This window comes from Cervus elaphus, chromosome 16 (assembly GCF_910594005.1).
Source record: "Cervus elaphus chromosome 16, mCerEla1.1, whole genome shotgun sequence".
Classification (NCBI taxonomy): domain Eukaryota; kingdom Metazoa; phylum Chordata; class Mammalia; order Artiodactyla; family Cervidae; genus Cervus; species Cervus elaphus.
In genome coordinates, this window is record NC_057830.1 from 13334321 (window position 1) to 13351062 (window position 16742).

At 51.7% G+C, this 16742-nt stretch overlaps 1 protein-coding gene across 8 annotated transcripts in view; it reads left to right on the forward strand.

Moving 5' to 3' along the window:
- The first annotated feature begins 8026 nt into the window (after window positions 1-8026).
- The window catches only part of EPB41L4B (erythrocyte membrane protein band 4.1 like 4B), a 137815-nt gene continuing 129099 nt past the window's right edge, over window positions 8027-16742 (forward strand). For 5 of the 8 annotated variants that reach the window (XM_043927716.1, XM_043927720.1, XM_043927722.1 and 2 more), the window contains exon 1: window positions 8027-8463. In XM_043927716.1, the coding sequence (XP_043783651.1) occupies window positions 8164-8463 (300 nt within the window). In that variant the 5' untranslated portion in view covers window positions 8027-8163. The remainder of the gene's footprint in view (window positions 8464-16742) is intronic. The other 3 variants (XM_043927723.1, XM_043927721.1, XM_043927724.1) reach the window with 1 other exon arrangement.

The window sequence follows — 16742 nt, forward strand, 5'->3', positions numbered from 1 at the left end:
CTAGGCCCAGGGCTCCATCCCAGCTTGATCAGAGAGCCCCGGGTGCTGGGCGGTCCAGTAAAACAGAACACAGCCTGCACCTCCTGCCATCGCCCTGGGTGCCTGTTTCCCCTGGGAATCTCCGGGGCAGCGTGGGGAGTGGCAGGGCAGGTCTAAAGTGGCTGCTATCTCCATATGCTCCAAACCTGCCTTTATTCCAACAGCTTAGTCCAAAGGGAGAGACAGGCTAGGGAAGAGGGTGGCGAAGGGAAGAGAGAGGGTGTTGTCTTAAAGGTCAGAAACTGGCTCTAGGGAGTAAAGAAGAACAGGGGCCCCTCCCAGTGAGTCAGTGAGGGCAGGAGCTGCGGGGAAGGGCCAGGTTTCAGTTTAGAGAGGGCGCTGAGGGAAGGATGCAGGCCCAGCCAAATAGCCCTGGGATCAGGGGCTCCCACCCCAGTGCGTGGCTGCGTACCAGCTCCGTAACCTCAGTCCCACACTTCTCCAGGCCCTGGGTTCCCCAGCTGTGAACTGAGGCTCAGAACACCACACAGCCAGGATTGTCTGGCAGAGTCATTAAATGCGGTCATGTCTGTGACAGCACTTAATAAGCCGTAAAACTCTGCACAGCATAAAGACGTGTTATTCTTTTTATTTTTCCCTTGGGAACAAAAAGCAGGGTGCCTCTGATAAACATTTGTCAACTCTTAGCTCCAACCAGCTTCTCTCTAATCAGCCTTCCCTCCAGTTTAAAAAAAAAAAATGCATTTATTCCTTCCCCCCAAACACCCTCCTCTATAGGTTTGTTCAATGATACTCCTTTTCCCCTTCGATCTTTCCCTTTCCACATGCTTCCTCCTTTTTAAAAAATATTTTTTTTTTAAATTTTTGGCTGTGCTGGGTCTTTCTCTCATTGCAGTGAACAGGGGCTACTCTTCCTTATGGTGCGTGGGCCTCTCACTGCGGTGGCTTCTCTTGTGGCAGAGCACAGGTTCTAGGCACTTGAGCTTCAATAGTTGCAGCACGTGGGCTCGGCAGTTGTGGTACATGGGCTTAGTGGCCCCGAGGCATGTGGAATCTTCCAGACCAGGGATTGAACCCGTATCCCCTGCATTGGCAAGTGGATTCTTATCCACTATGCCACTAGGGAAGCCCCCCTTTTTTTCTCCTAATATGTAATGATCGCCCCAATATTAAAATTAGAGCCACTCCCCCCAAATTTTCTTTGGTGTCCTTGCCCCGTCTAGCAACTGCCATATTCCTTCCTGTTTCGAGCCTTATATTTTCACAGAATTTTGCAATTTATAAAGCCTTTTCTTTTCTTTTTTACACTTGTTATCTATCTTGTCCTACTATTATTAATATCAAAACAAAACTCATTTAGCAGATGAGAAAGTATCAGATGAGGATCCAGCAGTCCTCGTTCTTTCTTTGATACCTCACTGCCTGCCTTTGATAGTAAGCCTTCAAAATGAGTGGCCAGGATCTACTATCTCCATCTCCCTGCATCCATCATATAATCCATTCTCTGCTTCCACCACTGGACTGCCCTCAAGGCCACAAGGGACAATGGCTCCTCCTCAGCTGGCCCAGTTCAGAGACCCCTCAAGACCTCACTCCTCTTAAACCTTCACTGGCATGCATCTGACCCTACCCACTATCTTCTCTTTCTTCAAATTCACTCTTTCCTTGGCTTGAACTAGGGCTTGACATTTACAACAGAGAAGGAGGTGATGGAGAAGGTTCCTTCTGTGTCTGTGGTTCCTGTACCTTAGTTGTGTGATGTTAAACCAAGTGGGTCATGGAACCCTCACTTTGGAAATCTGCTTTCATGGTGTGCTCTGCACTGTGGAAGGATTTCAAAAGCACATCCCACCACCATAGCAGCTCAGTTACCAAGGTCTTTCCCCCAAAGAACGAGTTACCTTGGTTTTGACCAACTTGGCAGAAGTTAGGTTTTTGAATCGATGGCAAACAGGATCAAGTCATGACTTGGCTGGGCCTGGGAAGGTTAATGTCAGAAGCCTGGGATGAGAAAAAGGGTCACTACTTGGACCCAATAGGAGTGGAGCTGGGACAACAGAGATGAACATAGGCATAGGTGATGCAGTAGAGGTGATGTCTAATTCTACACTGTCTGATATAGTGACTACTAATGTGGCTCAGTGGTAAAGAATCTGCCTGCCAATGCAGGAAACACAGGTTCCATCCCTGGGTCGAGAAGATCCCCTGAAGAAGGAAATGGCAACCCATTCCAGTATTCTTACCAGGGAAATCCCATGGACATAGGAACCTGGTGGGCTACAGTCCATGCAAAAGAATCAGACACAACTTAGTGACTAAACAACAACAATAAATCAGGTTTACATTTAAATTAAAATGAAATAAAATTAAATATTTAGTTCCTTAGTCACACTAGCCTCCTTGCAAGTGCTCCATAGTCACACGTGGCCAGGGGCTGCCATATTGGACAGCATAGATATATTACTAGAATGTTTCCATCATTGCAGCAAGTTCTGTTGGACAGCACTGATTTTAGATCATTGGATAGAAAAGAATCAAAGGTAAGCAGTTGGCTAAGAGAGAGTAAGAGACTAGGAAGCACATCAGGAATGTTAAGTAATAAGTGGTTACATCTGAGATGGAAGGCAGGGAGGCAGCAAGGCCGGCAGGCACTATAAAAGTGCTCCCCTTTCATTCTCTGTGGTCATGTCTAGCATCTGAATGTTGGGGCTATTACATCAGAGGCATGTGGGTCTCCCCAGAGCGGGATGCACATCCTTCAGGGAAGAAATAGGTCCTGAGATAGGATACACACGCTAGGGTGCGCATCAGGGAAGGTGGACCACTCCTGTTTCTCTCCAAATGTTGATCTCTTGAGTCTAGACACAGGGCTAGGCAATAGATGTTTGGAATGCAGATCTAGGGATTAGATGTTGAGAAGGAAATCAGAAATATGATTTAGAGCAGGGGAAAAAGACTGGCTAAAAATATAAATTTGGGACTCAGTTGTAGTCACCCAAAAGTCCTTTCATCACTGCCACTTCTGAACCTAAAAGTTTAGATGATTTATTAACTCTTCATTTATATCTGTAAATTCAATGATGAGCATTGCTTTGATGATTATTTGCTTGGAGATGAGTCCTTTAAAGAATGAACAAAATGAGTGCCTATTCAAAATAATGCTTATGCCTCACGTTCAGGAAAGAGAACAAATGAAGCCAAGGAATCTGGGACCTGGAAAAATCTTCATTCTGTTTTGATTCACTTCTTAAACTGTAAATTCCAAGGACTAGCTTCAGGCATGGCTGGATCCAGGTAGTCTAAAACTGAACTTTCACCAGAAAACTATGTGCCTTGGCTATGCTTCTCTTTGTGTTGTTGTCCCCAAAGAAAGAAAAAGAATGCAAGGCTGGCAGAAACCACAGCTGCCCACAACACAGTCTTTAATTAATGATAGCTATTATTGTGAAATCATGGCAGAAAGACTAAGCCAACATTTACACACACTTGGAAGAGTGGGGAGGGCTTTGTGAGATGTAGTAACGTCTCAGTAAATGTTTATGAAAAAAAAATTACAAGGGAATAAATAGGAGCATACACTCAAGTGTAATCTTGTTCTATGGGAAAAGAAAAAGAGTCTGAGGGAATGAGGGCATAATTTTATTGAGTCTAGGAAATGAGCCAGGAAATAAAGGCTAGGGATAAATGGCACATTTCTGAGAGGAGTTCCTTCCTTAGAGACAGGGCTAAGGGCTGTTTAATTAACACGTAAAACTACTATGGAGGAAGGGTCCATGTAAGGAACTCTCCAAGGTTTGCCAATGACACAAAACTCTGGGAGTAGGGATGGGACGGAAGCTGGGAAGTTCTCACGAACCTGAGGAGGTGGACAAAGAAATGGAGGCTGAAAGACTTCCCTGGCTGTCCAGTGGTTAAGACTCTGTGCTTCCGCAGCAGGGGGCACAGGTTCGATCCTTGGTCAGGGAAGTAAGATCCCAGGTGCCACGCAGTGTAGCCAAAAATAAAATAATTTAAAAAGAAACACAGTGTTGTACACATGAAACTTATATTAGGTTATAAATCAATGTCACCTCAGTAAAAATAAAATTTAAAAAATTGGTGGCTGATCTTTAACGAGGCGAAGGCAAAAAGTGACTCTACGGGTCAGCTTCCAAAGTGCCCATGACATTCAGGAACTCAAGCTACTGCTTGTAGCCAAGGAAAGGACCTGGAATTTAAATGTAAACTCTTTCTTGAGAACTTCAGCTCAAGATGGTTCTAGACAGGAATACAGGTAAAATACTAGCTGATCGTTTTGAGGACCAAAAGGCCCACAAAAGAGCGATGTATTGGCTAACCAGAAACATGTGCATTTCCGGTCCATCTTCATTGAGCATAGAGAAGGTCTTCAGTTCAGTTCAGTCGCTCAGTCGTGTCCGACTCTTAGCGACCCCATGGACTGCAGCACGCCAGGCCTCCCTGTCCATCACCAACTCCTGGAGCTCACTCAAACTCATGTCCATTGAGTCGGTGATGCCATCTGACCATCTCATCCTCTGTTGTCCCCTTCTCCTCCTGCCTTCAATCCTTCCCAGCATTAGGGTCTTTTCAAATGAGTCAGTTCTTCACATCAGGTGGCCAAAGTATTGCAGGCTTTCTCAGAGAAGGTCTGAGAAATGGCAATTAAAATTTTTGAAGGGCTGGTACAGAGCTTGGATGAGAGGGATAGGAATTTTTATGGTCTAAAATGCCAAGATGAAGAAAGAGCAGTCACTGAAATACATAGCACTGTGAACAGACAAAATGTTCACATTTTGTCCTTACTATTCATTTTGTCCTTACTATTCAAATGTGGAAATTCTGGGGAGGAAACTTGACTAACATGAAATTTAATCAAAGAAAGTCCTGAGACTGTTTCTCCTCTGTGTGGTGGAGAAAATAGTGCTTAAATCACTATTGTGGGGACTTCCCTGGTGGTCCAGTAGCTAAGACTCTGCACTCCCAATAGAGGGGGCCCAAGTTCAATCTCTGGTTAGGGAACTAGATCCCATGTGCCACAACTAAAGTTCCTGAGTGCTACAACTAAGACTCAGCACAGCCAAATAAGTAAATAAATATTTTTTTAAAATCACTATTGTGATGAGGACTGAATGAGATCAATTCAATCAGTGAGGTGACAGTGCCCAGGACAGAGGAGGTACAGGTAAAATGAATGCAATCTAGAGTCCCCATGGGATTCTCAGTGACATGGTATTGTCCGTAGCACTTGGGAGCTGGAATCAGGAGAGGCAAGTGTGAGTCTGGACTCTACTCCAACCTTCATTTTCTCCATCTCTAAAAGGCAAAAGCAATACCTACCCCACGGGCTATTACGACAATGAAATCTGATCCTGCATTCATTCAACAAGCATGTATTGAATGCTGACTATTTGTCAGGCAGCAAGCTAGGTGCTGGGTGGGGAAACAGTAATGTATAAGAAAAACTCCTGTCTTCATGGAGCTCAGCATTTAGTGGGAGAGAAGGACAGAGGATACTTACAAACTGAATGACAATTACCTTAAGAGGGGTAGCACTATGACAGTGCCAAGAGGCTTGGAAAAATGCAGTGCACCAAACTAACATGATTTAACACTAAACTTGTATGAGTCTCCTTATCACGGCTGGAATAAACCACCACCACCTTAGCGGTTTAAAACACAAATGCATTATCTTACAGTTTTGGAGGTCAGAAGTCAGAGTCAGATTTTACAGGCTGCCTTCAAAACCAAGGCTATGTTCCTTCTAAAATATATGGGATAATCTGTTCCGTGCCTCTTCCAGCTTCCAGCCTCAACTCCTGGACGCATCGCTCTGACTTCTGCTCCCACTGACACATCACTTTCTTCGTCTCCGACTCTCCTGTCTCCTTTTTACATGGGCCTTTGTGATTATATTGGTCCTACCCAGATAACCCAGGATAACCTCCCCACCTCAAATTCCTGAATTTATAAGGAATATCTGTGAAGTCCCTAATGCCATGGACAGGAACATATTCAGGAACAGGTTCTGGGAACTGAGATGTGAATATCTTCGGAGGGCCATTATTCAGAGCATTTCTGGGCTACAGAATAGGAAATGGGCTACCCTTATAAACCGTAAGCAGACTGGGCCCCCTTTGAACACCTGTTTGCTGACGGTATTCTATTAAGTCTTGGGGGAGAGGTGCAGGGTGGGTATTGGAAGGCTGATAGCAGGTGCCCCCTCAGAATACAATGTCACTAGGTAGATCCCTGTAGTCATAAGAGAAATATCAGGCAACAGGGGAGGGTACTGGCTGCTGCCACTCAGGAGCTCTGAGACCTCAGGCAAGGATATTGCTTCTCTAAGCCCCAAACTCCACCTAAGTCAATGGGGATTTTGGAATGAGGGTAATGAAAATACCATCCATGAAATCACCTAAGACAGTGCCTGATCCTCAGTAAATGTCAATTTTGGAATACCTCCTGAACTCATCCTTCTCTTTCTCTTTCCCCTTTGCTGCGGCCACTGCCTCCGTCCAGGTCTCTCAGAAACCATCACTGCTTGCCAATCATGCCACATGCCTCAGCCTGGCAGTGGTTAGGAGCAACAGTTTTAAATCCCAGCAAACGAGCCCCTATTTGAAATGAAATCTGGAGCAAGTCTCTTAAGCTCTCTAAGCTTCGATTTCCTCCTCCGTACAATGGGGATAAAACCATGTATGGAACCAGGCTGTCCTGAGGATTTAGTGAGATGATGAATGAGAAGCGCTTAGCACAGTGTCAGGCACACACAGACGAAAAGTACTGTTGTTCTCGAGGCCTGACCTTCTTTCAACCACACTGGACAACCCACTTCTCCTTGAACCAGTCCTTGAACTTGTATACCTGCGGGGCATTGTTTATAAACATTTCTTCTGCCTCCAATATTCTCTGTGTATCCTCGTAGACTACCTCCTCACGCCTCAGTTCTACTCTGCTTCTCAGTAACTTCTTCAGCCTTTTCTACTCTTATAAGTTGTGGCTATTTACGCAGGCCTCTGTGGATGGCAAAGAGGGCAGGACTGAGCACACACGCACACACGCACGCACACACGCTTCCTCCATACGGGACGCGAGTTCCTCGAGGAAAGGTGTTCTTCTGCGTAGTCCACTGGAAAAGCCCACCTCTCCTTGCCTGGCCTCAATTTCCTTATCTGGAATGTGCCCCTCGGGCTAAAACGGCAGAAAGGGCCCTTTCAGCTCTGAGCTCTCAAACGGACAGAACTTAGGTAGTGGGGACCTGGTAGGTTACCTAGTCCACCCCCATCCTTTTCCAGAAGGGGAAACTGAGGGCCTGCCAGGGCCTTCGCTTCCTGCGTTTTTCTCTCCGGCCTCTCGGGCATGGCTCTCCTGAAGGCATGCAGCTCGGGTTTACAAACGAGGCAAGGGGAGACTCCCGGGCGTCTTCAGGGCTCGGGGCGCCGGAAACACGTGTGTGCTCACCTACGTGTACACACGTGAGCACACCTACAGCAGCAGGGGGCGCTCGGGCCGGCAGGGGGCAGCACAGACTCGGTTTGCAAATACCCGGCGCAGCCCCGAGGGAGGAGGGCGTGCTGCAGTCCCGGCGGCGGCGGCGGCAGCGGCGGCTGGAGGTGCAGCCTCCCAGGTGGGAGGCGGGGGCTGCGGGCGCAGGAAAAGGCGCCTGGGGAGCGGGTACTCGGCGGGGCCTCCTCGGGCCCGGGCGCGGCGAGTGGGAGCGAGCGCGCCAGGAGCACGCAGGCGCTCTGCTCCGGCTGGCCCTCGGCCGGCTCGCGGCGCGGGAGCAGCCGGCAGCCCGCCCCCGCGCCCCCCGCAGCCCCACGGGCCGCCAGCGGCCGGCCGTCGGGAGCGGCCCCTCGGCCGCGAGCGCAGGCCGCCGGCCCGGCAGAGCGCGTGGCGGCGGAGGCGGCGGCGGGACGGCGGCCGGGCCGCCCCGAGCGCGCCCTCCCGCCCGCGGCCACTCGCAGTAGGCGCTGGCCGGGCCGGCGCGCCCCGCAGGCATCCGGAGCGCGGCCTCGGCCTCGGCGGGAGCGAGCCCCGGGCCGCAGCCGGCGGGAGGAGGCGCGGGCGGGCGCTGGCACTGACGGCGTCGCGGGGCACTCCCGGGCGGCGGCGCAGCGGCAGCGGCGCAGGGGGCGGAGGCAGGGGACGCCCCCAGCCAGGATGCTGCGGTTTCTGCGCCGGACCTTTGGCCGCCGCTCCATGCAGCGCTACGCGCGGGGCGCGGCAGGGCGCGGGGCCGCCGGGCTGGGGGACGAGCGCGACGGGGGCCCCCGGGGGGGCCCGGCCGCCGCTGTCTCCACGCTGCCCGCCGCGCCCGGGGGCAGCGTGTTCCCGGCCGGCGGCGGGCCCCTGCTCACGGGCGGCGCGGCCGTGCACATCTCTGCCGCCGGAGCCTCCAAGGCCACCCTGTACTGCCGCGTCTTCCTGCTCGACGGTACCGAAGTGAGCGTGGACCTGCCGGTGAGTGACGGAGCCGGTCCGGGCCGCTGGCACCCCGGGGCCCGCGGGGCAGTTCCCTTACCCCGACGCGCCCCTCTGGGGCGCTCCCCTTGTACCTCTCCGGGATCCCCTCCCCCTTCTGCGCGCACACCTAGTCCTGGTTCCCTCTCGGGCCACCCCATCCTGGTCTCTTCCGGGGGGCCCCATCCCTGGGCCCGCGCCCCCTCAAGTCCCAAGTCCCCGCCCCCTGGGGGTGACTGTTGTTCCCCTTCGGTCCCTGGGGTTCCTGCAGCGGCCTTCTTGGTGCTGGGCTGTCGTTTAGAGAATGTCAAAACAAGGCGGGGCTGCCCCGGGGTAGCCTGCTTGCCCCCACAGACTCGCCACCAGGCCGTGGTGGGAAGGCAGGGGAGGGAGGCCCCCTCGCCTGCTGGCCGGCAGGTGCCCCAAGTTTGAGAGGGAGTCAGGGGAGTATTTCTGCTCTCTCCAGTCCCCGTCTGGGCGCTCCCCACCCCCTCATCCCATCCTAAACAGCCCCTCTGGCCCGCTGCCTCACAGGGGGTTGGGCGACTTGGGAGCTAACTCGAGAACCGACTCTCGCTGATCGGGTCAACTTTGCAGCGGCAGAGCCCCCTTCCGGGCCGCTGGGAGGCGGCCCCCGGGTGTCCCCGGGCCTGGGGCGCCGGACTTTCCCCGGGGTCTGTGCGGGGAGCCGCGGAGGCACCCCAGGGCGGCTGCGCCGCGGCCTCAGCCCGGGCCACCCGCCCACAGGTGGTTGCTCCCCGCCCCCTGCAGCGGAGAGCTCGGCTGGCGCTGCTGTCCCCGCCGGGGCGTCCGGCCACCAGCGGGTCTTTCTAGCCCAAGGGGCCAGATCTGATCAGATCGAATCCGCCCATTAATGGGGCGCCTACTGTGCACCCGGCGTTGCGGCAGACGTTGCCTTTGGGAATCTTTGGGTGTGACTGAGGACACAGAAGCGGTTGAGCTTTAGATGAATGTTACAGATCGTCCCGAAGGTTTCAAGCGGGGGCGGGGGGGTGGTGCGGAATAACATACCCGGACTTCTAAAGAAAGCATTCAGACCTTCTCGGGTGGGGGAAATTGGACATCAGGAGAGAACTGGCTGGGAACCTGTAAGGGTTTTAGATGGAAAAATCAGAGCCCGCCTGGCCTGCGGTTTAATGTTTCCTTGTGTTAGGTTTAATTTTGAGACAGTTTCAGTTTATGGCGATTTTATTTTTGTGGTTCCTAGTGCTCTCCATAGGATATCATTTTGTTACGATAATACCCTTCGGGGGCCTTTTTATTCACGGAAAAGGGGCCAACATTCCAGGGCTCAGAGCAGTTGTCTTTAAAATAGTATTAAAATGTTACTGTTTTTCCAAGACCGGCCTCTCCAGTTTTTTATTCAGCTGGGAGAGGAGGCTTGAAAAAGGGGAGGGGGGCGGGCCGAGCAGAGTGGAGGAGAGGTGAGTGGGTTGCTTCTGGAGCGGGCAGCTGGTGTGTGGAGAGGATGTGGCGCGTTCTGCATCTCAGATCTGCGAAAGGAATGCTCTGGTTGGGAACTTTGACAACGCTCACTGCTGATGATTTTCTTGTCTGTTCCCCCAAGATGATTCGTTTATAAAATGTATTGCTTCTGTCAGGTTTCTGCGACAGGTTTAAGTGGTGTTTCGGAGATGAAAAATGCAGACCCAGTAAAAATGCATGCGTGGTGAATAGACCCAAACAGGTACCCAGATGAACAGGTTGGGATGCGAAGGCTGACTTAACCTCAGCTGGTGGAGCTCTGGCCCAGCGTGGGGGAGGCAGGTTTTGCATGCTAAAGGTTTCTTCACTTTATTAAAGGCTACTTGACAGAAGAGTTCACTCCTTTTTCTTACAATGGCAGATTCCCCCCACCCCTTTTTTTATATTTATTTCCTTGTTTTTGGTTACATTGGGTCTTCCCTGTTGCTTGGGTTTTTATCTAGTTGCAGAGAGTGCAGTGGGGGGAGGGGGCTACTCATCACTTGCAGTGTGCCGGCTTCTCCTTGCGGTGGCTTCTCTTGTTGCGGAGCCTAAGCTCTAGGCGCACAGGCTTCAGTAGTTGTGGCATAGGGGTTTAGTTGCTCGGCGGCATGTGGGATCTTCCCAGACCAGGGATTGAACCTGTGTTCCTTGCGTTGGCAGGCGGAGTCTTATCCACTGTATCACCAGGGAAGTCCAATGGGATGCCTTAAGATGTTATTTAGTGAACGTCTAATTTTATTTATATAGACATGCATATATGTATATATGCCACCCAAAGACAGGTCTAGAGCAAATGCTGGCTTTGGTCATCTGTGCTCTCGCTTGGGGAGGAAAGATGGAGAAGAATCACCAGTGAGCACAGCTCATTGACTGAAAGATTTATTCAGTGTTAAAACTGCATCACGCATTCTCCTACAGTCATCTTCAGAGTTTCAGGGCCAGTAATTAACTCTCAGAGTTACAGCGTGAGCTCCAAGCAGCCCGGTCTCCATGAAGCTAAGCATGTGTGCTCCTTCTCAGCCCCATTTCACCAGGCTCACTTTTTATGCTGTCCTTTTTTGGCATTTAGTCCCACCGGTCATTATTCTCGTCTCCTGCATTCCTGAATTTTTACCGCTTCTTGGGCCCTGGGATGGCTTTGTGGCTTGGCACACCGGATTTACCTTTGACCGCCATCTCCCTAAGCTGGATTTTCTGTCTCCAATCACTTGCTCAGGCGCAAAGCACCCTTGCCAGGCTAACTAACTATGGCTCTTTTGTAATTAAAATTCTCTGGTGGTGGTAGCGTCATGCATTCTTCGCTCAGCATACTAACCGTGCTTAAGCATTGTCATAAGCTGTTTTATTAGCCCTAGTCAGGATGCCTGTGTTCCAGAAGTGCCTCAGACACAAGGCCCTCAGTGTGATTGTGCTGGGGCACCTTGGTTTTCAGCTGGGCTGTGGACCCAAAGATGAATGAGAGGTGGCCTTGAGGCCCTTGAGAAATACAGGTAGCTGTGTGTCTTTTTACTGTAAGTGATGCTGAGCTCACAGGATCACCAGATAGGGCGCTGGGGATAGATGAATTGGGAGGACTTCCTGGAGACTTGGATGCTTGTGGCTCTAGGATCTCAAATCCAGTACCCCGTATGCATTTTTAGACTCTCTGTTGTTTCAGGGAGTCAGCCACTTCTTGGCCATGCCACGGCCCCGCTGTTATATATAACAAAGGAAGAAGCAGATGTAATTGTCTTCTCCAGTGATGCTCCCCTGATGGAGCCGGGAACCCCTTTCCCCAGGTGGTGGGCCTTGTTCTCTGGCACACCTGTGTGTTCTTAGCCTTTGCTGTGCATCAGGATCTTTGGGGGGAAGAAAACCCATCTATAATGGGCAATCTGGAGTGGGCTTCCTGTGCCAACCCAGCTCCCAGGGGAGGCCTTGGCCCACCATACAGACCAGAGTGCCCCCGCAGAGCCGCTCCTCTTCAGAAACCTGGGTGCTGGCTCAGAAGGTGCGTCCCCCTCCGAGCCTGCCCCCTGCCAGGCCCAGCCCTCAGGTGTGGTCTGGCCGGAGCAGGGCAGGACTCCCCCGGCCTGCCCCAGACTCTTCCCTTCTGTTAATGCCGCTGAAGATCCCATTAGTCTGTTTGGCAGCAGCACCCGCTGTTGACTCATATTAGCTCTCTGTTGACTAAATCCCTGGCATCGCTTTTGCTCGTGCGGCTGCTGCTCAGCCCCGTCTCCCCCCTCCCCTGCATGCGCAGGCTTCCAGCAGTTCTGTGTGGAGAGCCGGGAGGGGGTGTGGCTGGCTGATTAGCACTCCCTCCCATGCCCTGCAGGGCATGCCTCCTTGGCCAGTAGGGGTTTGGCGCAGTTGCTCTCACCGTCTCTGAGGTCTCTGAGCTCCGTGTGGACTTGGGTGGTGCAGGGCAAGCATGGAGGCTTTCGGGGTGGGAAGGTGCACGTTTGAGTTGTGCAGTCTGGCTGTGCCATCCTTGAACCTCGATTTTCTGGCCTTTAAAATGGGCGGATTATGAAAAGGCCTTAGGAAGCAGCAGGGTGCTGAAGGGTTGCTGGGAGGCTGTCATCTTACACACATCTCTGTGCCTTCTCTTTGGCCTGTGAAAAGGATTCACAGAAATGAACATTAAAAAAAAAAAAAAAGGGGTGGGAATCCCTGGTGGTCCAGTGGTTAGAACTCTGCACTTTCACTGCCAAGGGCCTGGGTTTGATCCCTGGTCAGGGAACTAAGAGCCCATAAGCTGCGTGGCTTGGCCAAAAAAAAAAAAAAAAGCCGTGCCAGGAAGGCTAAACGTTGCTTGGCTCTCCCTTATTAGAAATTGCAAGCTGGGTGTAGTGAGAGATGCTTTTTAAAAGTTTCACTTTGAATGAGAAAAGAGTGCTACCCCCCCCCCCACCCCAGTCCCTGGTGGCTCAGATGATAATGAATCCATCTACAGGGCAGGAGACCCGGGTTCAATCCCTGGGTCCGGAAGATCTCCTGGAGAAGGGAAGGGCAGCCCACTCCAGTGTCCTTGCCTGGAGAATCCCATGGACAGAGGAGCGTGGTGGGCTATAGCCCATGGGAGTCGGACTGAGCTACTAACACTTTCACTTTTCAACCCCCGACTTACACCCCCAAATAAAAAGAAAAACGCCGGTCCTCAGAATTGCAGGACTGGAACCTCAGACCCAACAGAACATATATGATACAACATTGAAGATCGTTTGTCTAGAAGGGACCCTAGACAACACATAAGCACCCATTGTATATATGGGACATAGAGGCCTGGGGATATAAATTGACTCCCTTGGTCACTCAGTGAGGAGGTGGCAGGTGCATCTTTGGGAACCAGTCTCGCCTTTGGAGATGTGTAGGATCAGCAGTAAGGTGGCTGGCCCGAGTCCTAACACAGCATCATGGCAGGGGGCCAGATATGTTCTCGGTATTTGCCTAAACAATGGGGAACTCCAGCAAAAGGGTTCTCTAACTTCAGTGTACACAAAGAGTGCATCTGGGATTTTCTTGTCTCCCATTCAGGTAGCTGTGCAGAGCCCACCTCCAGAATTTCTGATTAGTCTAGGAAGCTGGACTTTGAATTGGTACCTTGGGCGTGCAATTGCAACCCAGTGGACCCTTCACGCCCTTTGCAAACCGCAGGCTCTGAACTGTGAGAGCAGAGGGCAGCTGCCCTGTGCATTAAAAAGGGCTGCAGAAGGTGAGGATGGGGGCAGCAGCCTCCAGGCTGGGGTTTGGCAGGCTCACACCAGCACTTTAGGGAGCCCATCTTTGCCACCCCAGAGTGAAGGCTGGGCTGGGAGAGGGAATGGGGACCATTCCCTCTCTGGAGACAGTTCCGTTGTTGAAGTAATCCAGGTGAGGGGTGATGAGGGCCTGGGGTGGAGAAAGGGCTGAATGCTGGTGCGTTCCCAGAGGTGGGGCTGTTGATTGAGTGTGGGGGAAGTGAGTAGTGGGGTCTAACTTGGAGGACAGGAGTATCTTCACTCTCAGGTGTGGGAAGAAGTGGGGGACTGCGTAAGACCCATGAGAAGGCAGCTCCTCATCTCCACCCACCCCCGAGGTCCCCTCTGCCTTGAACACCCTGCCTTATCCCAGGCTTCAGGCGGCTTGCTTTTTCCTCCTTCTGAGGGCTGGTAATGGCTCAAGGCGGCCCTCCAGGGCTTAACCTGCTCCCATCCCTCCTGGACTGCGAATGAGGCCATGGGGGCCCTTGGATGACTGTGTGGGTCATGGTTTTGTGTCTTTTTAAAACATACCTTTGTTTTCAAAGGAGGGCAGGTGGGGAAGGGGAGAGGGCAGGAGAGGCGGATGGTGACCATCCCAAGTGGGACAGAGGTGCCCTCTCTAACTCCGGTTCCTCACTTGCCGGATTGTCGGTGTTAATATGCAGGGGGGTGTCTGCCAGCCTCTCCAGCACCAGGAACGTGACCCTGTGCAAGTCCAGGACAGAACAAATATTAACTGGCTAAGAGCTTTCACGTGCATAATCTTCGTTGAGTTCTGTCCCTAGTGCACTGCTGTGGTGGATGAAGGCACCGGTCTGTTTAATTCTGAAATAGCAAAAGATTGTGGTGGGGGTCGGGTCAGTGATACGGGGAGATAGCCTTTTTCCTACATTCTTGCACAGGGGCTTAGGAAAAAACTCCACTCCATCACTGCAGAAATCCTCCGCCCACAACTTGTCCTCAAAACCCGTGTCCCATCCTTCTCCTTGGCCTGACTCCTGTCTCCAGCTTCCTCCACGTGGCCTAGAGCATTTCTTCTGCAGGAATCTGGTTCTTTGCACTGGGGCTTCCTCCTTGGGCCCATGGCAGCTGCCTGCGGGCAGGGTCAGCTGCTGATTCATCTTGGTGGGTTTTGTTTTTTTTTTTTTTTTGGTGGTTGGCATGTGTTTTTCCTCCCCCACTTGCATTTCACAGGAGAACACGTTGGCAGCAGAAAGATTAGAAAATATAGAGATGGAGGAGAAGTTAAAAACATCTACAATCTCATCAGAGATAACCACTTTTAAAACTGTGGGGTGTGTGTGTGTGTCCATCTGTACTTTTCTCTTTGTTTTTAGTTCTGAATGTGTTATTTAAAATGATGAATTTATATGGGTTGATAACAGTAAAGTCTCTTTCCCCACCTCCACAGCACAATTGAATAGGGATCTAGACCCCAAGTTTGGGCCTCTTTAGGGTAGGACCCTTCTGCCCCCACTACTTTATAGCCCCCACTGCTTTACAGCCCCTGGGATCCTTAGCTGGGGCGGGGAGCTCCCTGTGGCCATCTGAGCTGTACGCTACCTCATGCCTGGGTAAGGAGTGGGGTCCTCATCCTTGGAGTCCTTCGCCACCAATCACCTCTGCTTTCTGGCAGCTTAGAGGTCCTGTTGATGTGGCCACAGACTCCCCTTGGATCTGAGGGCTTGTGTTCTGAACACCTGCTTTGGGGAGGCTCTCAAGCTGCCCAGGGAGCTCAGGCCCTGCTCCCAGCCTGCGCTGATCTGGCATAGTGGGTGGGTCATCCTGCAGCATCCCAGGGCTGCCTCCTCTGCCCCAGGGCCTCTCATCTCATTCTGCAGCCTTTTCGGCTTCTCTCGACAGTGAATGTATCTCACTAGTCCCTCTTGATTTTAATTTCTGGCTTATTTTTGTTTCCCACGATGTTTTTGTTTGGCCACCGTGTTTTCTTCAGTCACCCAAGGCTGGTTGTGCACTTAGCCTGCATGAAGCATTGGGAGGGGTGCAGGACGGGGGAGAGAGTTCCAGTCTAGAAGGGTGGAGACAGTGTCAGGAGATGACTCGGAACCCCACGAGGGGTGGTGAGGGGGTGAGTGCTGGAACCGTGCCCTGGATTTGGAGAAGGTTCGATGCCCCGAGGGACACTGAGTGGTCCAGAAGGTTTGCCTAGGAGGTTCCGCTGTTAAGAGTTGCTCAGAAGGCGTTGCAGTGGATGAAGCAGCAGGTGCAGATGCAGGGGTGGGAGCCGGGAAACCCCACTGGCTGGGCTTCCAGCTCCTTGTGATTAGGGATGATTGTGAGCGCCGGCTGAGCCCCCAACTCTTGAAGGAGTGAGTGAGCAACCTCTGAAGCACAGAGGAGGGTCTCAAGCTGGTAAGAGTCAGGGGGTCACAGTGGGCTGATTCTGTGCTAAGTGCTTAAGTGACTGTGAATCCTCACCAAACCTCTTTCGGTGGTTACGTTGTTATACCTTATTTGTGAGAGGGGAGAATCAGGTCCCAGCAGACTGATTAAAAAACCCCACCGGTGTCACATATTAAGGCAGACTCTAGCCTCTAGCTAGAGGAGGTTTGTGTCCGTGAAGGTCTTCTGACCAGGACTGGGCCTGGGAGGAGTCGGGGGGTGGGAGAAGCCTACCCCAGGGTTGATGGGGACCCTGAGCCTCAGAACGGTGGCCCCCTTTCCAGGCCACTTGGGGTTCCCATGCATGGGATTCACACCTGTAAGTCATACTGGGTGAGTGTGGTTTCAACCAGAGAGCCTTCTGGTTTGAGGCCCATAATTCTTCAACACGGAGTTTGGAAATAGGCTACATTTTAAAAAAGTGTTTAATAGAACAACACTAAAATTATCACAGAGAGAAACATTTTACATATTCCCATCCTGCTGCATAGCAACTGGTTGGTTTCACCACTCCCTCCCTTCAATCTTTGTGCTTTTGCATACATGTTTATAAACGTGTGCAACCTTTTATATACTTTTTTTTTTATTAAAAAAACTTTTTTCCTCTTATCCAAGCCTTCCAGACATACTTTTCACCCAGTTTGGTGCCCTCTTTTTGTCTTA